We start from the raw sequence: 27,228 nt of genomic DNA, 5'->3' as shown, positions 1-27,228 counted from the left end.
TCCAATTTTTTTATATAAAATTATCTTTTACGTAGCTCCATAGCAGTCGCATACAAATCTTTAAGAACTGTAACAGTAATTAATTAACTTCCAACGAAGTACAATCAGTCTACTATTTGAATTGTTATCTGTAATACTAAGGATTCGCATTTAGGGGTGAGAGAAACCTTTTTTTTTCTGGGTATGTCCAGGTATACCCATCCAATTTAGAAAAATGTTTTTTGTGACATCTATGTAAATATCAAATTTTCCTCTGAAAGGTAATTGAAATTGTATATACGTAAGTTCGACGTAGAGGAAAAATCGGTCAAGTAGTTGCAAAAACATTGTCGTCACATTAATTCAATGGTTTTTGAAAGCTTTTCTGGATTTCTATTGTTTCTTTTATTTCAAAGGGTTATATGAAAGCCGATGGTAATTGCATCAAAAAGAATTATTTCGAAAAATGTTTTCAATTTAAGCTTTAACTTTGAAGCTGTGGTTTCGTAGAGAACGTTTCTTTTTGAGTTTTTGCTACCAAGAAGTACGTCTTCAAATTTAGAATAGAAAAGCGCAAGTAGTAATTTTTTAAATTAGCATTATTGAAGGTGATTTTCTGGAGTATGTCATTCCCGAAGTTTGTTTTAGAATTACTGTTTTTTATGAAACAAATCCCGACTCGATTCATATATCGTTCGACGATCATTAAGTGAAAAAGAAATTAGTTGGTTTATTAGTCCATTATAAGCATCACAATCTAACAGTAAGAGTATCGGCGGTTTGGACTTATACTCGAGTATATCCAGTATATTTGAGTACATCCAGTATATCGAGTATACCCACGGCAGAGTAAAATAAACCTGGCAGGAGCGGTTCATTTTTGAACCGTCAAATAAGCGACCTAATACACCGTATGAAAATGAACTCAGATGAACAGTGACATAAGTTGTAAAATTTAATTCGCAAAATAAATAAGGCTACTAGATAATTCAGGTCCCTAGTCAAACAAGTGCTCCTGCCTAGGTTACTTTACTCTTCCGTGGTATATCCAGTATAACGACAACTGTCAACTGAAAAACAATTAAATTCCGAGTCGACGGATTTTGGTCAGACCAACTGTCTGTGTGTAGCGAACAATCTCAGGAACTCGGCAATGGGGGCAACGTAATTAGTTTTTCAATCTGACCAATACCTGCCAAGCGATAAGACTTTGAAAACGTGATGTGAAGAACATGCAAATGATAACATTTTTCCAAAGTCTTATCGCTTGGGCTTGGTGGATATTGGTCCAATTGAAAAACGAATTACGTTGCCGGGTTCTGATATTGTTCGCTACACACTAGCAGTTTGTTTGACCAAAATCCGTCGAATCGAAATTTAATAATTTTTCAGTTGACAGTGTTGTCGTTATAAAATCCACGCCATTAGTCGTATAAATTTGTACGTCAGAGAGAGCTTTTTTCTCCTTTGTTACGATCTGTCAGTTTTTCTATTTTGCGATTTAGTATGGAAATGAAAACTACAATTGAGATATCTTTGCTGTTTTAAGTGGTTTTTCATATTTTTTTGGACCAAAATGTTTTAAAGTGTGTTTGGAATCGATTGGCATTAACAAAATAATAAAATAGAAAAAATATTTTCACACAATATGTTAATGCCAATCGATTCCAAGCACATTTTAAAACATTTTGGTCCAAAAAAATATGAAAAACTACTTAAAACAGCAAAGATATCTCAATTTTAGTTTTCATTTCCATACTAAATCACAAAATAGAAAAACTGACAGATCGTAACAAAGGAGAAAAAAGCTCTCTCTGACGTATAAATTTATACGACTAATGGCGTGGATTGAGATATCTTTGCTGTTTTAAGTGGTTTTTCATATTTTTTTGGACCAAAATGTTTTAAAGTGTGTTTGGAATCGATTGGCATTAACAGATTGTGTGAAAATATTTTTTCTATTTTATTATTTTGTTAATGTCAATCGATTCCAAACACACTTTAAACATTTTGGTCCAAAAAAATATGAAAAACCACTTAAAACAGCAAAGATATCTCGATTTAAGTTTTCATTCCATACTAAATCGCAAAATAGAAAAACTGACAGATCGTAACAAAGGAGAAAAAAGCTCTCTCTGACGTATAAATTTATACGACTAATGGCGTGGATTAGATCACTTGTTCATCGACTGATTCGTCCAAATTCGAAAGCTCCATGCAAATCTAGTTGATTAAGTGATTTTTCTTCTGTCTCGATTAGTTTTAATTAGATGTGTTATGCTTAGTTTCCTCTTACCAAAAAAAGTACTCCGTGTGAGAGACAAAATTGAATTTTTTCAATTTTTCTTTGTTTATTTGACAGTTTGCTCTCTCACGGCGCTCTAACGGCTCTCTCACGGCGTACTTTTTTTAAGTGGAATGGGCACTTTATGCTTAGTTTCCTCTTACCAAAAAAAGTACTCCGTGTGAGAGACAAAATTGAATTTTTTCTATTTTTCTTTGTTTATTTGACAGTTTGCTCTCTCACGGCGCTCTAACGGCTCTCTCACGGCGTACTTTTTTTAAGTGGAATGGGCACTTTAGAATGACTCGCCTACACCCAGTTTATTTTCAACGGAGTATGACAACTTCATTTGAAGATAATAGTAGACTTTCACAGAGTATGGAGTACGCCTAAATGGCGAAATATTTCAAAAATATATGAAGCGTACGCTTTTGTCAGACACTCTATCTCCCCTGGAGTGGTTTTCCGCGAATATTCATAGCTCAAAAAAAATATTTAAGTACTCGTGACAATTTGAAAAGTTTGTGACAATATCTTCAAAGACAGTCAATGGACATTGAAGATGGAGATTGAAGTACAAGTTGTTTAATTGGTCCGCATTAATTTATTTACGGTCACTGCAATCATATACAGCATAAATTTCGTCATAAAAGAACTCACACACAAAAACGGCACAGTCCAACGATTGTTGTTCAATGAACAATGTTCATTAAGTATATCAATTCGACAATCAACGACAATTTATATTATTTAGCCTCAATGCTTTCCAGTCAATATTACATCTCAAAAAGCATGCAATGATCTGTATTGTAATTATCCGTTATGTAATAATAACCACAGGGATTTTGCAGGGTACACAGGTATAGCATTGGCTTTTCGGAGAATTTTTTTTTATTTTATGAAATCCATTTTTTTTTCATCTTTTTCCCCTCGGTTGGTCATTGAACAGTTAACGAACGTCTGAACATTACTTTTTTTCATTGTTTCAATGTTTTAATCCAATTAAAAAAAAAAGTTAATAACTTTTAGTGGCAAACGTAAATGATGGACGGAGAAATATATTTTTTTAAATTTAATAACAAATAATCTTGTTTATGGCATTTATATTGAACAATTTTTACGTGGTTGACTTCTTGGGTAGAAACCAAAGGGTGTACACTTCTATGGTGTTGTAACTTTGAAAGCAATTAAGTTAATCCTCTGGTAAATAGTTGGAAATTTTGTATTTATAAACAGGAATTTGACCTTGTAGTGTAGCAATGACAAAATGAAGTCAAATTTGATTAGGAAGCAGCTCAGGGTATTAAAAGCATCTCAAGTCAAAAAGTTGGCACTAGCAGCAGCCCAATGCAATTTTTTTCGAAGCTTCTGATCACGTATAATCATACTGTGAATTCGGGCATTTTGGATTTTTGTATGGAAACGTTTCATTTTTGGGCGTGAGTAGTTTATGACACCAATCGGAAGCTCGTTCTAGAGAGATTTCTAGACCCTTTTCTTTTCTATACCTGGAAGCTAGTAGTATGACGTCAGTTATCCTAAATTCAAAAAGTGAGTCAACAGGTTTTTGATGCTCTGAGAACAAAATATTTCTCCTCCGTTGGTCCCAATCAGCTCTGGATATTTCAGTAACTTTTGATAAAAAGTGTTCCAATATGCATGAGAAAAGACTCATTTTCCTCAAATAGATGATGGAGAGTCCAACGAGTCTGTGTTTTAAACTCTTGCCACCCGATTGACCTAATGCTCCGACTCCGACAACCGTACCGATTCCATAACGGTTTTTTTACATTTTTTTGTTTAAAAAGTTGAAGCGGAATCCAGGGTTCATTGGGACTAACAAAGTAGTGCTTCATAGTCATATAGCTATCGGAGAAAAGTTTAAAAAAGTTGCCTGGTGTTATCAATCTAATAACACAATAAACCGAAAATAACTTGTACTAACTCTTGTTGTGAGTTGTGATCTGTCGCCACTGTCTTTTTCCTGCAAACCTTACATTTGTAAAAAAAAACATAGCTAACGCCGACCCGTACGAAACACCTATTCGTATCAAAAGCCTTTAATGTGAAACTCTTCATTTCTCTTACTTCATTTTCTTCTCTGCTGAAAAACTATTCTCCCTTTAAAATCACTTACATTATCCACTCTTTGCCTTGTTATCATATACAACTAAATTGCCGGAGGCAATATAGACAGCCCCGTACGAAGACAAATTTCATAAATTCCTATTTAAACAGCTATATACCGCTATATTTAACTATATTTCACTATAAATAAACATTTCACAGATAAATTTATGCTATTATATAGCTCTATATGCCTGTATATAGCTCAATATAGCTGTATATAGGTATATATAGATGTCCGTATATGGAATCCCTGAAACCCCACACACATAACAAATTATTTCCATGTTAACAGAAACTCTCTAAGTATCATTTTTCCCAAGATATTTCTATTTTACTAAAATCCAATATGGCCGCCGGCAGCCATTTTGTTAGGAAACCGGAAATAGTACCGACGCTTTACATTCGTTAATACCTTTCAAACAAAAAAAAAATCATGAAATTCGGTCAAAATTTACTCGAGATATTGTCAAAATACACCACGTTCACTGTACTTCCGAGTAGCCAGATAAGAGCTCACTCCAAGAGACCTAGCTCACGCTCCGGAGAACATAATTTCATAAAAAAAAAATTCCCTGATATGATTGGTAAGGTCAATACCTATCTAATAAAGCTAAAACAGACGAAATATGTTCAAATGTGGCCGACCTACAAGCAAAAACTGCTTGCCGCCCTGTGCCTGTTCCACACCAAGGGGTCTAACTCACGAGTCGGTCATCCGATTTCCATAAACTTTTTTTTTGTCGATCGGTATTGTAAATACCTTTTATTTGACGTATCACTTACAAGTTTAACGTTTAAATGTCCGGAGATATCTTCGAAAAACCGTAAAGCACTTATTGGGCCACAGCTCGGGAGGGGTCGATCCAAAATCACTCATCTTCGAACTTAGCCTGTCTTTTGACATTACCAAACGGGAAAAAAAGAATTTTCAAAATCGGATGCGTTTTACTCAAGTTATCGTGCAGACAGACAGACGGACAGACGGACATTTTTTTTTTCGCGGATTTGGCATCTCTAGACAACCACAATAGGTTTCCCCTTACTCAGGGAGTCCAATTCGACGTGTTACAAACGTATGCGTAAACCTATAAGACCCCAGTACTTCGTACGGGTCTAAAAATCAGATTTCAAAGCAAAGAAGTAGGTATACGTGCACAATCAATCTCAATTAACAATCTGTGTGACATAGAACATTTTCCGCTCACAAATTAGTTACGGCCGCTAAACCCAATATAATATAATAAAAAGCTGATATAGAAACTGTGACTTACTTGCTATTTCGCGCTGGATGCTAATGTTGAAGTACCAAAATACGTCTCCCCATATTTTTTTTCTTCTTTTCTATCGTCTATCAATCTTGATTCACATTTTAAATTTTGCCTAATGAAAATTTTCTCTTTTTTCCTGTCCCATTCAATACAGAAAATTGTGATGACAGCGATACCACAAGTACTTGTTCATCAAATAATGCCACATCTTACAGTTGCCTATTACGGCGTAACAAAGGCATACACGGCTGTAGAGGAGGAGATGTTGGAGCGCCAGGATATGTAGCGAGCGTAAGCACTTGCTCTAATGCTATTAACGCTCCATGTACCAAATATTCAGAACACCAAAATGCTCCGTCATCATCATCAACGCCGACTTCTATGAATAAATGCTTAAACGACAAAAACAATATTGGCATCTCCAAACCAACGGTGCGTACAATTTTGCTAGGATATTCTTATATATCAAATAAAATACATCGCATGAATGTTTGTTCTAGTTACACACTGAGCTCTTTCGATGTAATATATGTTGTTTCTTGTAGAACATGTACACAGGTAGTCGTAGTATAAATACCATATATGTACTCACCCTCTTGTTCATACAAAACATGCTTTTCATATGATATAGCATAACTCTATTCAGCATTATATGGATAATGTATTGCTATGGCAAAGCAGAGATATATTTTCGGGATAAATTATTCATTAGTAGTAAACATCAACCTGAACAAAATAACTTCAATTAACTCGATTTTTGAGTATGAATAAACAACCGAAATGAGCTTCATTTAATTTCCCCCAAAAAAATAATAATTATAAATTCATTTCTCTTCCAATTAGGACCGAATCAAAGTGTCGAAGTCGCCAGCATTTCGCCGTCGACGTGCCTCATCTATTGCGGCTACGTACATAACATCGGAACAGACATATCAAAAGGATGGAGAATCGATGCCTTGGGGAAATAACGAGCTGCAAACACGGTATTTCAATTAAGTATTTTAAGTATTGTTTTAATGACTACAATGTCTTTTGTTGTATGAAGACTTTCGATTTCGATTTCACACTTTTACCGCCTATTTAATATGGGTAATGTAAGATGTTGACAACCTGGGTGTTGAAAATCTACTTAAAATTGTAACCGTGTTTTATTTCCTCCCACTCACGTATATAAATACAATTGATGGGAAAATGTTTCGTTCCCTTGTTCTGTGATTAAACGTTTTTTCTTCAATAATCTCGTCATTTGTTCGGTATCTTCTATTTAAAGTTACTTTACATTATTGAAATCAAGTTCATTTCACAAAGATATATCAACACACAATACAAATACGGACAAATACGGACGAAATCCATATGGCAATTTTTACTTTCTTGAAAGTTCCGTGTTTACTTAGCTACTAGCGAATTGCTGGAGATATATTTATGATAGAAAGAAAAATGACAAAATGAAGTGGGACGGAAAAAAGTGACATCACTTCAACCACATTTTTGATTTATAGCCTTCATTGCTATCTCATAAGTTATGCATAAGCTCAGTGCAATGTTCATACCGAACTCTAGGCATTGAGTTTATAATTGGTTTTGGTCACGCAATCCAATGAATCAGGTTAAATATGAGTGGTTTGGATGAAAGCAGGTTCAAGTCAGGCCTGGTTCTTTTTTTGTAAATTGACCTAAGATTCAGGTTGACCTGGTTGCAGGACAATTGGCAATTTTAGTTCTGAAAAAGTTCCGAAAAATTCTTACAGAATTAAAATTGCCAGTACTAAGCCCTGCCCAGTGTATGACTATTTCGAGCTTTGAAACTCTTAGACTTTTTACGTCACTTCGATAAATTCAATACTTTTGTCCATAAGTTTTTAATTACTTCGAAGTTCCACAAATTTAAATTTGTCATACATTACACGAATACTGGTACGACATGATATATGTGTCAGAATGGGATTAATGTTTTCTAGTTGAGAATTGCGCCAAAATGCGAAATCAAATTAAACCGAGAGCATCGCCCGATGAGCGAAGAAATGCTGGATCCGCGAATCATTCCTTAGTTAATTGACCATTGCGATTGGTTTCGTACATCGATATAATAAAAAAAAAAAAAAAAAAAAAAAAAAAAAAATATAATATAAAGTGTAGATAAGTAATGTCAAAGCAACTTTATGCAGAAAGATTACATTGATGTATATGTAAAGTAACTTATGTTTTGAGAAAGCGCGCGAAATAATGTCATACAAATATTTGAAAATAATTGAAGCTCAGCATTTCTCAATTTCCTTTTTCGCAATTCCGGTCCATAATCATCACCTTTCCATGCATCCATTTAATGTCGTTTTGAAGGTATTTATTTCACTGTATTTCTGGACACAGTGCGATATCAACTTTTTTTTCGCACGCTAAAGAACCTATTACCTTCAACGAAGGCTAAATTTTTATAAATAAAAATCTTGCATTGACCAGAAATCGAACCGCCGACACCAAAACGTTTTTGAACACAAAGCAGCGACTATAGCCATTCGGCTATTCGCCTAGTCGGTTGGCCTGTAGAGGCGCCACATTTTTTTATAGTACTTCAATCTCACTGTACTATTTTTTTGTGTAACAACATCACAGTCGTTCATTCCCATGAAATGTCATTGCAGTGAAGTTTGTTCATGAAAAAATAATTCAGTGACAGCAGACTTTTGATGAAGAAAAGTACTAAATTGTAATAGATTTTACCCTTAGTTTCTAAACTTCATTCTCCTATAGAGTCACACAATTATACTGAACGTATTGTTGAAGTGTATATACTAAGCATTGACTACTCGATTTCATTCAACGCGTCTCTTTACATCACATTGAAATGTGTATTATAATGCAGCCTTCTTGATCGTTCAAATGAATTTCTGTATACACAAGAATTTTGGAACAAAATGTAGGCGATGTTTTGCATTGGAAAGGTGATTATGGCCCGAAATTGCGAAAAACGTTGTATCTACCACGGTAGGTATGCCGGTATTTTTTCGCACACGACGTCTTGTCGACCTCGGCTTCGCCTCGAAAAAATACCTTCATACCTACCTTGGTAGATAAATAACTATTTCTCTTCGTTTTGTGTTGTGATTCGTATTTTTTGCACTTGTATGTGTGCTATATTTCCGAAATTCCATTCTGCGTGTCTCATTATCTACAGTATATTATATCGATGGTTTCGTAGCAATACAATTGTTCCCCGTATAAAACAAAGAAGAGGTTATAATTATATGTAGCTTTTGTGTACGTAGTTTCTAAAATCTAAATCATCTCGTGAGTGCCGAATACTACTATCAACTGCACACTGCACAAAATATATTGGTCATTTTTACAATAAATGACAGAAACCCGACGGCTATGTGATTACCTCATACTCTTTTGTACAAATATTAACTGAATTCCTGTCTTGTTTTGACGACAATATCTACCGGTCTATACATCTACAACCTTTACGGTTTTGCCAGACACCATTTCAACGAGCCCCCTAAGAAAAAGGACTATACGTCGGTTCAATTTAAAGTAGAACAAAAATTTAGCAACTTTTCTGATGGATATTACGAGTATAATTGAACTTGTCTTAACACCCTGATGAGGGATCGTTAACTTTGTTTATTTTCGGCTTTTTAAATTAATTTTCCGGCCTTTCAATGTATCATCCGCCACTTGTTTCGTTGTGTAATTTATTTTTTTTACAAACTTGTGGAACCTTAGTGGCTTTCCTAAGTTAAAATTGGGATTAAATTGAAATGGTTGTCATATGCAATGTATGTACCTGATATGATTGTGATGTGTTATGTTTTATGTAAATTTGGGTTTAAAGATCCGTTGATATTCCATTAAAATGTATGTTTGTATCACATCGCATAGAAGACACTTACATCAATTTCATTTTAGTTTAGTTGTAGTTAGCAATTTTAGTGGGTCACAAACAAAAGGGAGAAATCCATGTTGATTAATTAGAGCTATAACAGATTTACTATTCGGGATTACAGATGAGATAACTGATGGTATTGTGTGGAAATATTTCGTATGTATGCCACAGACTCAAAGACACTAGCCCAGATTATTTTTTCACAAAAAGTCACAAAGAACATTCTTTCATATAACATTAGAGGTACTGCATAGAGGTCGCCACGCTATGAATTTTCGGCATAAGGTGAAAAGAAATGATCAAAATCGTTTATAAGAAATTATCTCACTCACACTTCCATCAACACTCGTTCCCCCAAGGACGAACGTTCCTTTCTGCTTTGATCAAATATAGTTTACATTTGGGCGGTAGAAGCAATTTTCGGTAAGTCGAATTAACACAACACTAAATTGTAGCCTCAATTTCTGCGAAAAAATAATATATTTTCGATGATAACTTCGTATCCGCGTCCTTCCTAGAAAAAGTGGGACCATTGTGTCAAGAAGTGTTAGCGTTGAGTGACAATGATTAATGTTTGTGGTGATGTAGCCTACTACAAGAAAACTCAGAATGTGTTCCAATTTTCTTGAACTATTGTATTTTCTTGTAGTGGGAAAAAAACAGTTTTTTGGTCATATCTTCGTAATTACGTTACTTTTTCCATCTGTTGGCAGAAGTTTCCTTAACAGTAAGGTCGTCGTACAAAAACACTTCGGACATATGGATGTCCTCTTTGATTCATAAAAAATCAAAGTTTCTCCCAAATAGTCGAAACTCTGATGAATTTGCGCAAGCTCTGCAAAAAATTAAATCCATTCGGCTTTGACGCTGCGTTGTTTGTCTTTCTTCTCTCTATCTCTCTCTCTCTCTTTCATTTTGAAATTTGACCGTCACAGTTACAGTTTAAATTCGGAAATAGTTTTTAAGCCTACTCCTACTATAAATACCATTCACTAATTGCAGGATAAAGTACTTTGTAATTAAAATATTTAACGAGTTTTCTGCCTTCATTATGCATATACGAATAATGATTATTTTTCTTATATTCTATAACGTTTGCAGATTTTTGCATTCGAAATCACCAGCATCTACGGCGTACAATAAAACGGTGGAGGATGTCGGAAGCAATAATACGGTGAATATGCCAGTAAAACAAAAACAAAGACAAAGAACTTCAAGTATGCCGGGAGAGAACAGAAAGGTACGTCGTTTATAAACTTTAATAGTTTAAGCATCAAATAAATGATTTCTTGAAAGTCATTTTACATGTAATTTAAATTCTATCATTGTTGTACGGTTTGAATTGTCTCTTTATATGCCTTAGTCAATTTATAGTACGCTCTGTTCAAGAACAGGGTATTATATAAATTACGTAACAGTTATGCAGCATGGGGCAAAGTGAAAGCTTGTTTAGAAATATTTTCAAAAGCAATTTCTTTGAGAAGCGTTTTGTCTGAAAATGGTTAATTGTACGTAAATGCTACATTTTTGTTTCGATGAATCGGAAGCTCGCTATAGCTGGGGCAAGATTTACGATTGAATAAGTCAAGGCAGAACAACAATTCGTATTCAGTTACTTTATTTTATCTGTTAGCGGTAGGTAAACAAAACGAGCAACAACTGAACCCCTCAAATGGAACTTGAAATAAAAATTAAATTTAGCTTCGGTGACAACTATCTACCATTATTTACCAGGAAACTATATCTTTTTATAATTTGACATTTAAGCTTAATGTATTAAGACAATTTTTCCTTGAACTTCACGTTTTTGCGTGCTTTAATTTAACAGATTTTGGTTGAGAGAAATCATCAAAAAACGAATATTTTTCCGCCTAATGCTTAGTTTCCTCTTACCAAAAAAGTACTCTGTGTGAGAGACAAAATTGAATTTTTTCAATTTTTTCTTTGTTTATTTGACAGTTTGCTCTCTTACGACTCTCTCACGGAGTACTTTTTGTTGAGTGGAATGGACACTTAAATGTAGGCTACAAATCTGCAAACTGTACATTGCTCTTAAGTTGAATACCTAAACTGATACCATCCACAGACGGAAAGCATTTCATAAGTATGGCGTGTGCATTTCGTCTTTTGAACTCAGTAATTTCAACAGATTGATAGATAATCTCTTACTTAACTTGTTTTATCATACATTTTGCTTATGTAAGATATCGAAAGCCAGTTATTACATGTTACTTGTGTCGCAGCTGTCGATACCAAATAACGCTTTCATATTTACATTAATGTTTTACCGTGTTTGTTAAGATTCCCGTTAGACATTAATTCATAAACGCTTTCATATTTTCGTTCCCACCTGCTACGCTTTCACACAAAAATTATCGCTTTACGCTCTCCCAATTCAAATGTAAAACAAAATAAAAAAAATTGTTGAAAATCGTTTACCATTCAGCCGAATAACTTCTACCGCTTTATTCCGATTCGTGCGTATGTTAGCATTGACAACACATGTGGAATAAATTGCATTTAAATTGGATAAAGATAGGAGTTGATGAACTTTTTTCCCTGAATGGTAGTATCACCATCACCATTCATTTTCTACTTTTTAATTTGAGTTATACCATGTTGTATACAGGGTATATACACTGGTACCCATTAGGGGCAGTAAATTTTATTTCAACTATTATTAATATACGGGCCCCCGGAATATCATTTGATAAAATGCCTTTATTTGTCTGATCTAGGCCTGTTCATTTTTGACAAATAGTTTCAAATTCATCTGGCATGGTGTCTATCTGGTCCGGAAGGCTAAAATATTGGACCCGTATTTTTTTTTAGAATTTTAAAAAATAGTTTAGATCTGGGGAGCGAAGCATTTGTTCATATGTACGAATGCGTTGGTTAGAAGAGTAAAAAAGATATACACCATCATTCTCCTCTCTTCTAACCAACGCTTTCGTACATTTGAACAAATGCTTCGCTCCCCAGATCTAAACTATTTTTTAAAATTCTAAAAAAAAATACGGGTCAAATATTTTAGCCTTCCGGACCAGATAGACACCATGCCAGATGAATTTGAGACTATTTGTCAAAAATGAACAGGCCTAGTACCCAGGCAAGACTTTCAGAAGCTCTCAAAGTTACTGATATAACTTCGGTCACTGACAGGGTAGATCCACTGAAAGAGTCCCTGTGTTCCCGTACCGAATAAATTTTATTAGTAGAAAAAATGTATTGAACGAACACTTGGTATATGTTCTACATGTACTTTCAGTTTAGCGAACTAATTTGTAATTCCATTCGGTGTTAGGCACTCCTTTTGCATTCTTCAAGCACGGATCTACGATCATAATCCTTGACCCACAACTCTTTGTGCATTGATTGCATTTCGTTTTTTTTTTTCACTATTTTGTTATTTTATTCAGAATTTATTAATTACGGTTGGACTATTTACACATCAGATTTTCAACAGAAGTAAATTGAATTGAATGACTAATTTCAAGGGGAAAAAATTGCGCAGTTTTTTTTTCATTTGCAAAGAGAAATAATTAAGTTGATGACGATGAATGCATGATGCATTTCCTCAAAGCAGTTGGCGTCTAGCAGATAGACAATAGTATGTTACGTAATCACACGAGCCAAAACAAGTATTAACACACAGTGGCGTAACACTGTGCCATAGGTTAAGGGATGATAATAAATTTAATTATAAAAAAACACATTTTATATATTTCTCGCTTAAAAAACGCACTTTATCTGACTTTAGGCTTTGCGATTCGCGTATAAAGTAGTCGCGTATATAAGTTTTATAGTTGAACTGTAAAGGTATGTACATATATGACGCGTTTATATACACACAGAATGTATGTCAAATAAAGTGCGTTTAAGCGCTCAATATATAACATTTTTTATTCTACAAGAACTGTATGGGTATTTTATGTATAAAATACCATTTACAGTTCTTGTAGTATAAATAACTATTACATGCTAGTGGTAAGTGAATTTTCACAGTCACAAACAGTGACGCAAAGTTCGCGCTTAAAGTGTATTTTACCGCCCGCTAGCATGCAATAGTAAATTTGAGCAGACCCACATGTAATTTCTCATAGATGCGTAATGTATAATGTACACTATTTTATCTGCCTAGAACAATAATTTTCCACTTATCACTGTAGAGCATTTTTGTTTATCTCGGTGTATAATGTTCTCGGCAGATAAAAAAGTGTAATATAATCTTATATTACGACCCTAGAGATGTAAGGTATTTCTTATTTTGTAACTCGTGCGTAACAAGCAGGCCCGGACTGGCCATATATGGCGACTTGGAAATTTTGGCGCTTTTTTAGTATGTTGGTGGTTGTCACTCATGTGTTTAATTAAAAAAGAAATGGATGACGTGACACGTCTTGCCAAAGTTTGTGCTCAAATCACTCTTGTGAGTTCAACTCACAGCCAACGAAATCGATACCGAGTGTAATGAATCACTTCTGCCGCATCCAATGTAATCTACTATTGGGTTTCAAGCTAATTTCAAGTTAATTGTTGTTGAAAAATACCAACATCACTAGTGTTTTCACTTGAATTTCTATCAGGATTTCTATCTTTCTGGGTTCTGTGCCAATGCCAAATGCAAGGTTTTTCTATTGACAAGGGGTTTTGAATAAAAGGGCGAAGTTTCTTCAGAAAAGGGCGCATTTCTAAAGCATTAAAGCGAATTTATATGTAATTTAAAAAATGAATAGTATTTATGTGACACACATGTTCTCATCCTGTATATCTGTCAAAATGTTTAACGAGGATAGGATTGGGATTGGGTGTACCAAGTTTTAAAGTATGGATTTTTCAGTTGACTTTTCTGTGATTTCTTATTTCTATAAAAACAAACATAGAAGAAATCGCCTAGCACATACTAAATGCTAATCGGTTGGATTTTAAATCGAACATTAAGGTCGAGTGAGCTGCTTACAGCGAATTTAAAAACCAAAATATTATCTACAGCAAAAAATGTATGAATTTGTGTTCCACTTTCTCTGTTATAAATACGATAAAGGAGAATTTCCATTGTTTCATCAAATTTTATATTTCTATCATGTTGCATATGTTGCTTATTTTAACATCTTAATTGTTCAAATTTTATGGTAGAAATAAATTTTAACGGAAAAATATTATTAAACCTTCATATAGAGAAATCTCTACTGTAAAGTCCACGTTAAGATAGAGCAAGTGAACTTTCACTCGCTCGACTTCGTCTTGAAGGAGTTTGCATGCATATGCGATGAAATAGAAGTTGAAATGTTTAGGTGTACATATTTCATCATAGATGCGTCCAAACTTCATAAGACCCTATTTAGCCCAAAAGCACATTAAATTACCTTTCAAATGATACCCCACACGACCATGTACGTTTTGTGTACCTCGAGAAATTTCAGTAAGAACAAAAAGTCTTCTGTTGTAAACTTCAACTGCACATATTTCAGTGTCAATGAATTTTAAACCCAATCAGTCCCTATTCGGCTCAATAGTACATGTGATTACGTTTCTAATGACGCCCCACACGACTCTGTACGGCTCGCGTAACTGGAGAAATTTTTGTAAGAAAAGTGCAAGTTTTCGGTTTTTGATCACCTTTCATTAGCCACACAAACTTCGCAGAATTTTTTTGAAAGTGGTTTTGGCTTCTAGGGTCGAATACCTTTCTAGGCACATATAAAAAAGTCCACTGGAAAATGCGTCCGATTTCGGTAGGCTGTTTTTCAAAAGAACCCCCTCTTAACAGATTTACTAATTTGATTATCTAAATATGGTTTTGTTTGTTTTAGCGATGGCTAAAGAAAATTTTCCCAAAGACCATAAAATGTCTATGAATGGACAAATTAGCCAATTCGTACCACGCACCGTAGCTTGCGCGAGTTTAGTGTAGACCGAGTATAAGTTAATCCTTGAGTGAACCACGGATGAATTATATATCTGATACGGGTACACGTGAGGGTAGAAAGTGTAAATTGTGTTAGTAAAATTATGAAATGATAACTGAAACTATAGTCATGATTAGTCGAAAATTTTATAAACCAACGCTTCTTTTGAACACGAGTACGGTTGGTTCTACCTTTTTGACACCCTAAAATTCTTCAACATAAAATGAGATTGTATGGAATTTGCAAAATTGGCTTCGTAAATATTTACATGAAACAGCTTCGCAATACAAGCAACGGAGCAATATGTAGACTTTTCCATTTTTAATTTTATTAATTTTATACCAAATTGTTTACAAAAAAAGTTAATATTTATTGCGACATTAGTCATGCTGATGCCTCGATGAACTTCTTCGTTTTTATTTCACTTGGAATGTATCTAATGTTCAATTACTCATACCAAATCACTGCTGACAAAATACATTACAACACACACGCTTTATGCGAAAATAAAGGAGAAAATTTAAAGATTCAAATCTTAGACTTTAATGAGATTTTTTTTTTCTCTTGCTTTTCATTTGTATGAGAAATGTGATTTTCCTTTTATTTTAGCCTAGATTAGCTGATACTCGTAGAGCAGCAATTCATTGTGCCGACATGGATTTGGAATATTATCGTCTGCGAAGTTTTAGCATAACATCGCATGGCGTTTGCAATTTGGGTGATTCGATGAGGTTAGATCTGAAATTGTATTTTGTGGCTTTTATTGTTTTTGGTCCAGAAAAACCGATGAAGACGAAATGAATGCCTGATTATTGACAAATATATTTTGCTTACAGGAGTAGGAGGTCTCGCTCGATTAATTCAGTGACTTCTACTGGTACTTCGAATAGCGGGAAGGATAGAAACAATAGGTAATTGTCGCTAGTGTGGCAAAGATAATTTAATAAAATTTACTCGTGTGATTACTTGTTAAAAGACCCAATTCACATTTTTGTTTGAAATCGGCTTATAAGAACGTAAAAAATAGATCACTGTCTGATTTGAATAAATTGTCGTAATTGTGTGCTCCGGAATTACATAAATATTCTATTAAATATAGAAGCAAAGGGGCTGTTCATAGAAGACGTCCGACATTGGATTGGCAAAATCCGATAACATATGTTGAAGGTGTGAGAAAATTCTGGACACATACGAACAAGAGGTAAAAAATCAGATTAAAACGCAGGAGGTATTTTATGAACAGCCCCAATAGATCTTTTTCTTTGATGATACGAATGGTCTGTACTTTGTGTACTTTACCTAAGTTTTCCAAGTACTACTTAAAGTTCACCGAGCCCATAAAATTCTCCAAACAACTAGTAGCCGGAAATAAAATACTAAAAATGCAGAAAAGTTTGTACGGACACACTCTGAAGTCGAATATTACCAAGTATCATACGTTCCGGCTACCAGAATATTAGTAGCTCAAAAGAATACATCATCATTTGACAACGTATTAAATAATTATGAAGAAAATTGCTATCTAGTCCCCCTGATATTAAGTAGCGTGTTTGAAAAAACAAGATGGCAAGCCACGTCTTCATGTGTTTATTGACCTCGTCCTCCCAAGAAAATTAAATTCACCCGAATATTCAACTATTCATCTATAGCAAATGACTTTTAAGTTTCGAGTTACAAGAAGAAGAAAAAATTGTAACAATCAGAACTTCTTGTGCTTGTCCATGAATTCCTTCAAATTGCCAGAGATTAAATTCAAATATGTGAGAGAAAAATTGAATTTCGGTACACTAGACGTGGAAATTCAACTTCATCGTTCACAGAATAGTATATAACACCGTCGTCGCTAAGTGTCTTACAATTTCTTCGTACATATTTCGTTACATTTTGTGCTGGTCTGGTAGACTCCTTAATATTTAAGATAAGAATTATTCTCTAGCCGTAATAATTAGGCATAAATTCCTGGTTAATAACCAGTGGTGTGGTTATTACACGACGCATTTTTACATGTAAATTGGATTCCTCTCTCTATAACAAGTATAACGAATGAAATTTAATTAATTGTTTCTCTTGCAGTAATGCGTCTCAGATATCAGCTAATGAAGTTGATGGATGTACAGATAACACCTCCGTGATCTTATCTTACAAGGTGCAATTTGAAGCTATAATAATAATTAATGATTTTCATATTTTAATACAATTTCGTTTAGGTGGCCATGCTTGGTGACACGGGTGTGGGCAAAACAACGCTTACGCATCAGTTTACAACTTCCGATTACATTTGTGCCTACGATTTAAGTTTAGGTATAAGACCATGATGCATTATGAACATTGTGTGATCGTCTGATAATGTTTGTGATTGGTTTCTAGATGATGATTACGGACAAAAAACGGTTTCAGTGCTGTTGGATGGTAAGGAGACTGATTTAGAAATAGTGGATCATCCGGCCTGCGAAATGTCGGTAAGTGACAGTTTAAAAGCTATTTGAATCTTGTAATAAATCCCCCTCTTCAGCCGAGGAAAATTTGGAGTTTAGATTTGTTCCAGCTATAGCTGTTGCTTTTCTATTGTTCAGACATTTAGAGAATTTAACTACTTCACAGCTTGTGACTAATTATATTAAAAGATGCAGTCGATTCAGGGGAGTGCTTATTATTTGGAATTTTTTCAATTTCTTCAAAATAATTTGGAGAATTTTTTAAGACTCTTAAATCCTTCAAATTCTTGAAATTCATAAGGTAACAGCAAAATAAAATGATCGAGTCTGGTTTTTGACAATTTTGCTTTCATTTTATAACTCTTTTATATTTATAAATTAAGAATATTAAGGAATTTTTGAGATATTCAAGAATTTTTTAGAATTAATTATAAAAAATTCTTAAATTTATATTTAAAAAAATCCAATTAAATAAGCCCAATCGTCGAAACAAAAAAATGCTTTGTTGTCCTGCGTCCAGAAAATGCGAAAAACTGGTTTTTGTTTCCATGGTAATGACGAATTTGGTTACAAGAAAAGAAATTCTCTTCGCCTGCGGCCGAAAATACGTCATTACCGTCTCGTGCAAATCCGGATTTTCGGATTTTCTAGCTGCAGCCAAACAAAAAACTGTCGTCAGGAGATTTGTTGATTAGACGTGTTAGATATGGTCCTCGTCTTCTGCTCGAACTACAAACTTCCTTGACGTCTCAACAACAAATACCACAGCAATATCGTAATGTACTCGTCGTCGACGTGAATTAAATTTTAGGCATCGGACATCATTAAAAAATTATGTGTCAGAGAAATTCTTGTAATTAATTTTGACGCTTCAGACCGGACTGTATATTGCCTGCTCATCTCTACTGTACCCATGTCAATCTTAAAATTTTTAGATCATTTCAACCAATTAAACCTCAGCATTTCCTAAGTGTACCATAAAATTTTCTTCTCAAAATTCACAACATTAAAATCTCGATTTTAAGGAAACCAACCATTAATTGCGGAAAAAATAAAATAAATTAAAACATAAAACCGAACGACACGATGTATACGACTTCAATATAATTTTTTTTGTCGGAGCGTAAACTTTCCTAGGGTGTGCTGAGCACACCTCAACACACCCGTAACAAATTCCCTGCTTCTTGTCTCTGTTTTACCATTTTATATATTCTTATTTAAAAAAAATAACGTAAATGGATATAAAGAACGTCTTGTTTCTCATTAAATTTCAGACTGAAGCATTTTGCTCTACTTACAACATTGACATATTCGTCGTCGTATATTCTGTTGTAGATAGAAAATCGTTTAAAACGGCTGAGAAAGTTCTGCACTATTTACGCGATAGTGAGATGCTTTTTACAAGAGGCGCTATATTGGTTGGAAATAAAACAGACTTGGAACGTCAGCGTCAGGTTCCACGGCAAGGTAAACGAAAAACATATTATTAATGTGCATTATTGAAGTGCAATTTCATTTTTAAGTTTTAAATCCTCGTCTCAGACAGGAATTCTTGCGTTAGACTACACATATGATGGAAAATCTAGATCATTTCCTTGCGTTCATAGATTATACCCAGTAAGCGAGCACTCCATTCGCTTTTATTGACAAACCATAAAAATGTCATCATAAACATAAAATTTCATTTAAAAGTTAATGCTTTTTCTGAGAACATGTCACATAATGCAGTTTGATGGAAAATATAAATTTTACAACGAAGTAATACTCACCCGCGACGTTGCGTTGCTAGCTAAGCAAACCCATACTATAATTGCTTGAGTTCATAAATTACGGGCTATTTTTCCCAGTACATTTCACTATGGGGGGTGTCAATCGGCATTCGTTTACATACCACCTGTTAAAACGAATGTGTTATGTTTGCGTAGGATGGGACGCATGCGATATGTTATCGAATTTCTGTTATTTTAAAATATATTTTTTTTAGTTCACCTAATCTAACGGTATAATCGCTGTTACTGTTGGAGATTTGTTTTCATTTTTAGATTTCATTGTGGCGACATTAATTTCCAATTTGCATTACGATTTAATGTATTTTACAGTGCGTCATGCAAGCAACATTCTAGACGGGACATGATTAGCTCTACGCAATTATTTATTTCATGCTCGTTCAAATCAAATTTTATAAACATTGGTACAGGTCTTATCGAATCTTACACGTTTGCTTTTACTGAATTATTATTATGAGCATAATAGACCTGATGGTTGCTCTGGGAATCTCGCGCCGCGTCATTCACAATAATTCACATTTTGACATATTTTGTATAAGGAAGATGTCACTTTGTGAATTATTGTGAATGACGCGGCGCGAGATTCCTTAACACCGACCTGATACCTAAATGCAAAAGTACCACGTGTGTCATCAAATGGTCGTGTATCATAAATCGAGTCGGCTACACGGACAAAACAAAAAATGTACCCAAAAAGTGAGTTTGGACTCTATGGGATCTCTAATCAGTCAGTAAAATCGCACCAGATGCTGACCCATGGATTTTTTTTTACCTGAAGTCCCCCTACTAAACCTATTGCCAGTTTGTGTCGTTCTTAAAACCCGTGGCTACCGCCTACAAATAACATTAAAGCTTGAAGTTACGTTGATTCATATTTAAATTACATTCGTCATGCATTTATACTTTAAATAGACCAAACATGCATAAATCAGTTAATTAGATGATGCATGTTGTCGACAAAAATTGTAACTTTTAAATAAAGTAAGCTCAATTCATTGCCTTCCGTCCGCTTAGAATCATCGGAAATCATACTCACGTGAAACACGTAGAGTTTATTTTGTTCTATAATTTACGAACTTCTTCCTTTTGGCTCTCTGCATGACTCAGCTAATATTACGAATAAAGTGAAATAGAAAGCTCCTCAGCAACTTTTAAATACTCGTTCCCGGTCGTTTGATTTCACATTAAATGCTGTGTTGTAGCGTAATTAATTTAGGTGCAGTCCATTAACACCATTATCAAGTTGTGGTGTGTAAAACAGATGCCTTTGAACATTTATATATTGAAAGTATACATGACCGAGGTGGTTGTGTTTTATTCTACTCCGAAATTGAGTTGAACGACCACAACTGAATTGAAAGTATAATAAGGCATGATGTGACACTGTATTCAAATTGTTCACAAAAATGATGAATTTTGCTTACAAGTGGGACGGGTTCTAGAGCTCTCAAGCACAAGTGTTTACGGTTCCGATACGAAGGCGTGTGCCGTATAATTATCTTCTGCACCGCCGATCTTTAATTTTCTCGAAATTTCCTTCATATTTTCTACTTACAGTGAACGACATCTCAAATGTCTCACTGTCATTTTTTCAGAGAATGTCATTGTGAATTTGCAATGACACAATAAAATTCTCAGAAAAATTTGAGATGTCGTTCACTGTACGCTAATTTCTCGAAATCAAGAAAATTTGATAAAATTTTAGATTGATCATTACATAGTCTGGTATTTCGTACGATAAAATGTGGTCCTGACACCAGTTTGTATAAGATACACATTTCGTCCGGACACCAGTTTGTATAAGATACACGTTTCCCTTAATTTGACGAAGAGTTTTTCACTAACACATGTAGGCGTTGAACATTTTGATCATTCTAGTGGCTACATTGAATTTTTTTGGCCTAATTTGCCCACCTTAGTAGGGAAAAACTTACGTACGTGGGGTAATTTGGTGCTAAAATAGCGCATTTTTCAACTACGTAAAAGGTGAACTCGCACACAATTTTTCGATACCAAAATTTTGTAAAAGGAGTTATTAGGTCGATGACATGGCTAAAAAACATTTGCAGCAATAAACATGCGTGTGCGAGTTCACCTTTTACGTAGTTTAAAAGTGAGTTCTTTTGGCATCTTGTGTCAGATTACTCGATACCAACTTACACTACAAATATTACGTATTTCATGTCGGGACCACAAATTTTACGTATTTATTTTACTCTAAGTCTAGTTATGATAAGTCTAAAGAGAAAAACTTTAAAATTTTCTAGGTTTTCTAACTAAAGTTTGCACATATGTTTGAATGTGAACAAATGAAAGTTCTGAACGGACTGGCCACTAGTTAGCAAATTTGGTGATGAGTTGAAATTTCATTTCGACTATGATTCGCTAGACTTGTTCGTGTGCCAATCGGTATAGTGTTCTTAGAGCACTGTCTCGAGTACCACTATCGCCATGGACTGATGAGGAATGGTATTTTTGAACTGTATATTAATGCAAAACGTCGAAAGACGTATTTAAATTTCTCTCAGATCGAAACAGTGGTCGAACGTCCTATGTTATGCTAGGTTTTCTCAAATTTTCAAAATTTTCCTGATTTTCTTGCTCGATTTTCTCGAACTTTGGGATGTTTTTATCGATTGATTTTCTCTCAATAAAATTTAAAAAAGTTAGGGAGTGTTCGCAACTAACTCACAGCTCGAGATATCTGACATAGAGACAAAGTGTAAAACTTAGTACCTTGCAAACTTACACTTTCATTCTATTCCTGCCTTCGAGAGACATGTTAGTTATGACATATGAAATGTGAAAACAATGTAAACATTTTCAATTTGTGGTTAATGTTGTTCCATTCAATGATATTTGAAAGGAAATGTTACCACCACGTTTGAATGCTTTCACCTTGTAATCTACACGATTACCTACTATCTATGTATGCTCCATATAGATAAAACTATAAACACAACACGCAATTTACATCTCGTTTTTATCCACTTATTCCACGGCACGTTTGGCAAACTATTTTTAATCGACCGGTGATAAGACGATGTGTTCGCTGATTGTATTTTCCACCATTATTTATTTTCTAGGCCTGTTCAATGGTGTCAATACACCCTCATCCTGATAAAATAAAATTCTGGGGATGAGATTATCTTCAGGACTTTGATATAAATGTACAAATTTAGTCATCGCGGTCATGTTACACTGCTATATTTTCTTTCTAACTCTTACTGTAAACATAAGATTTTGCATGGGATAGGGCCATGATATAAGTAAAGTAGAGTACCACCTGCTCTAACAAATGATTCATTTAATTTTTTTTCTGAACCATCTAGCTGGTCGCCGCCTTGCTAAAGAAGTCGCCTGTAAATTCATCGAAACATCGAGCGGCCTAGATCATAATGTAAACGAACTACTAGTTGGCATTGTGGCTCAAGTAAAACTAAATCCGAAACGTTTAAGCAATCTCACAGCGAGACAGAGGCTAAGCTATAGTACCAACATACAAAAGCATCGAACTAGCGATAGGCCGTTTGTGAAAGTGTGTAAACCGAACCCCAACATTACCACGCGAAAAGTTTCGGGACCAAATAGTGCTGGGAATGCTGCTGGCACACAATTGGACAAACTGAGCAACGAAAAGGACTCCTGCTGCGGCGTTTTTGATGACAACGATAGCGAAGACGACAATGATGATGGCGAGAAAAAGTTTGATAAAAGTGATGGTGATGATGATGACGATGAAAATAACGATTGTTTTTACGATAAATTCGAAGCAAAATCAGAAGGTCCAAGTTGTTCGACAACAACAAAAACACAAAAGTCTTATGTCAGCCCAACGCAATCACCGAAGAAAAACAGCTTAGAGTCAGATAAACCGGTATCGAAAATATCCCTTCGAACCAAATATTTTTTAACTTCGATTTTAAAATTTAAGCGAAGCTTACGAGTAAAAAGACGACATTCAAACAGTTGTAGCGATTTATTCGTTATCTAAGTGTAGTCGATCTCACGGTATATGAATTGAAAGTGAAGAGAGGCAGAAGAAGGTGAACAATAAGAAACATATGATTAAGATTTTGGAGAAATGGAAGGAATTTTTGAATGAAATAATTTAAGGAATTTCGCGGGAATGGCGATGGAGGTACATGTTTTTCTCTCGAAAAACTCTTATTGGTTTCGTGACGTCGATGTGAAGTATTAGATTTTTATTAAACAATGATGAACCGTCAATGAAGGTTTGCCAATGGCACAATGTTGCAGAGGTAGGACTAATTAAATAACACGTAAAAACCGCGGACTTCCTTTAAAAATTAATCCAGTCTCTCAACTTCTCTCCATTCGTTCCACGAACACTCGGATACGTGTACATTCTTGCCAAACACCCAAACTCATATTGTCATAAGTCACTTACTTATACACTCGTCTTGTAGGAACTACAATGAAATCATGAATGAGAGTATGCAAATTACCGCCAAACTTGATTGACTTAAATTTTTCATCATGTTTCGTTTGAAAGTCCAGTAAGAAGTCAAAGTTGAAATAGAGATATCCAAAAACCCAAAGATAAAACAAATTCTGTCACAAAAGCAGCCGCAGAGAATCCAAACACAGTCTATTAGAATGTCACCTCATTTAAATCGTATAGTTACGATCGACCATCAACAGCATCTAAAGTCTAATTTTGTGTCTCCCGCAATTGACTAAAACAGACATTCTTGTCGTGCGTGTATAGAAGGCACACATTAAGTCTTCTCCAATTTCTCTCACCTTCCTCTTGTCCTGTCCATTAAAATACATTGGTCACACAAACCTTAATGAAAAGGAATGTTGTATGTAGGTGCATACATCGTTTGTTTGCAAATTCGTTTGTTTGATTTTCATCTTAGAATTGTTACATTCGAACAGAAAATTGAGGTGAGAGAAGGTAAAAAAAAACTCCAAAAATAAGCTCAATTTGAAATTGTCATTGTTATTATGCTAAACCTTATAAGTATTGCTTTTACCGTTATATCCGTTCGGAAAAACCTCCGTTTGTGTATAACAATTTTCGGCAATTTTGATGAAAGTTTTTTTTCCCAATGTAAGTATACGAGAAATTAATGCTCAACAAATCGTTTGCAAATCACGTAGAAACGAGTTTACTTTATGAAAGGCGATTAATTCGGAAAAGATGAGGAAGCGAAAAAAAAATAGACGGGTGAGTGAGAGCCTATTGGGTATTTCAATGAAATCGTTTTTTTTTTTTGGGGAAATTGTTTTGCATAAAAATTAATCGCATGGGATGGTGAGACAGCGTTAAGTTAACTTTTCATGATTTTATGTGAGTTACGTTTCGAAAATTTAAGCAGAAAAAGTTATGCCAGAAATTGAATTTGGTTCATTGGTATCTATACTAGAAATTTGTTTTATTTTTCGTAATTCAGGGTATTTGTTCGCTATTGAAAATTAATATCGATATTGGAATGATAATCGGTATGGTAGCTATTCCTGGAAATGAATATGTCTACAATTACTGAAAATGGAGCGAGTGTGTATCAGCAACACGCTTCGGTAACTTTCTTTTACTCTTTTCAGTTACCGAAGCAAGTTGCTGAAAAACGCACGAGTGAATTGACTACTTTCGAACGGAGCATAAAATAACAGTTTTTACGTACATCCGTAAGTTTTGTCAACGTTTTATATTGATACTTCACCTTGAGAGAAATATCTGCTGCACTATTCCTGCAAAAGTTGGTGAATTTTACAGACATTCTCCCATTTCCTTTGTATGTTCTATGCTATGTCATACATATTCCAAACGTTGACAAAGTTGCAGTTTACTTTAAAAATCATAAAAGAATAAACATAAACATCCAACCCCGATTTCAATAACAACGTAAAATAAGCAGATCCGAGATATTTTTCCATAAAAAAACACATTTTTTGTAGTTTGCATACTTTATTCCAATATAAATGCCTTTATACTTATTGTAAACACTCCCTTCGCTTCTTCTTCGTCTTTGTCGAATCCCATTCCCCTACAATATGCCTGATGTGTGTATTTAAGAGCAATAATACAGAGTAATCCATCTTGAGCCGTCTACAGAGTATCGAAATCGCCATCACAGCAATGTCGTATATTATCAACTCCGCATACTAAACGACGTCATTCCCGTGGGATTCTACCATAGAAATTATGTACTAGGAAAAACCACACATATACATTTTACACTTGTCTCGTTGGTTGTTAACTGGCGAATACACATGTCGATCTACCTACGACTGAACCGTTCATCAATACACATTCTTCCCTTTAGTTATATAATTTCTGTGGATTCCAGTGAGACATTTAATATGATGATGACCCGACAATCTAATTGTGCTGCTATCGGTTGAAAGTTTATTTATGTACACGATGCAATATTGTAAATTACGTGCATCTTTCTAAATTAAACGAGTGCAAGTGCAAAGTTTGTAACTCGAGCCGACTGCAAATGGTATTATCATATACAAGTCGAAGTAAAAGTTTAGAAGGATTTACGTAGTTTCGCTTAATCTCGATAAATTACTGATTTTTTTTTAAATAATTCAATTTATTATCATCCTAGGACGTGTGGGATACAATTCACTACATAGTAAAAAACCAGGCAGGAGCACTTCGTTTTTCGAATGTCAAATAAGAGACCTAATAGACTGTATGCAAATGAACACTGGCATAAACTGAATTGATTTTATTCGCAAAATAAAAGGCTAATAGATAATTCAGGCCTCTCGTCAAATCGTCCACTCTTGCCTGGTTTATTTAACTCTGCCGTGCTGAACTTTAACGCTAGCGAGTAATGACTAATTTGCGTGGAGTGCAAGTGACTCATAATGCGAAGTAAATTGACTTCATATCTAGAAGAACTTTGCCTTTCGTTTTTGAGTGAAAGTACATTACATTACTTGTTTGGACATTTTGTAATTTATTGTTGCGCTAGACAAAAGAAAGTCATGCCGAAACATGTAAATTCTCTGGGACGAATGATGGACAATGCTTCTTGTGTGATTATTGATTATCATCTTCGGCTCGGATCAACAAATTGCACACAAGAAGCTCTCTCTCCATATAATTTTTGCCCTCGTTTTGGATAATGTAATGTACTGTTTCCTAACCTGCATATACCCATCTGATAATACCAACTACTGTAACTTTAACAATGTAAACTAGATTCTAAGCAAAATTCAAAATTAATTTAAAATTTGAACTAAAGCTGTGGTGTAAAGAAACAACTAAAAAAAGCAAACCAAAAAGTCAATATTTAAGAATCAAAATTTGAAATTTCTCTTTACGTACTAGTAATAGCATTGTGTATTATATTCAACGTTTAATTAAAAAGAAAATTTCTTGAATGTGTGAAGACTTAACTTTATGTACATAACATTTTCCTGACCTATTTTTCGGACATGACGATTATTATCTCGATTTGAATGATGAATTAATGTATAGACAGACAACTACCATCATGATGTATAATAAACTTAGTTTGATGATAAGGTTAATTAATTACATCATGTAAGCAAAAACAATG

General features: G+C 34.5%; 1 protein-coding gene across 2 annotated transcripts in view; it reads left to right on the top strand.

Annotated features, from left to right (window-relative positions):
* Positions 1-26,929, top strand: part of LOC119068404 (sca1 complex protein phr) — a 57,065-nt gene extending 30,136 nt beyond the window's left edge. For both annotated transcript variants that reach the window (XM_037171967.1, XM_037171966.1), the window contains exons 4-13: positions 5,816-6,093; positions 6,505-6,644; positions 10,649-10,787; positions 16,066-16,187; positions 16,293-16,367; positions 17,530-17,602; positions 17,664-17,757; positions 17,824-17,915; positions 19,166-19,358; positions 23,011-26,929. In XM_037171967.1, coding sequence (XP_037027862.1) covers positions 5,816-6,093; positions 6,505-6,644; positions 10,649-10,787; positions 16,066-16,187; positions 16,293-16,367; positions 17,530-17,602; positions 17,664-17,757; positions 17,824-17,915; positions 19,166-19,358; positions 23,011-23,672 — 1,868 coding nt within the window. In that variant the 3' untranslated portion in view covers positions 23,673-26,929. The remainder of the gene's footprint in view (positions 1-5,815; positions 6,094-6,504; positions 6,645-10,648; positions 10,788-16,065; positions 16,188-16,292; positions 16,368-17,529; positions 17,603-17,663; positions 17,758-17,823; positions 17,916-19,165; positions 19,359-23,010) is intronic.
* Positions 26,930-27,228: the final 299 nt, after the last annotated feature.

The sequence above is a fragment of the Bradysia coprophila genome (genome assembly GCF_014529535.1).
Source record: "Bradysia coprophila strain Holo2 chromosome X unlocalized genomic scaffold, BU_Bcop_v1 contig_182, whole genome shotgun sequence".
NCBI classification, from domain to species: Eukaryota; Metazoa; Arthropoda; class Insecta; order Diptera; family Sciaridae; genus Bradysia; species Bradysia coprophila.
The sequence above is the reverse complement of the archived record's forward strand: the minus strand, read 5'-3'. Positions and strand labels throughout refer to the sequence as shown.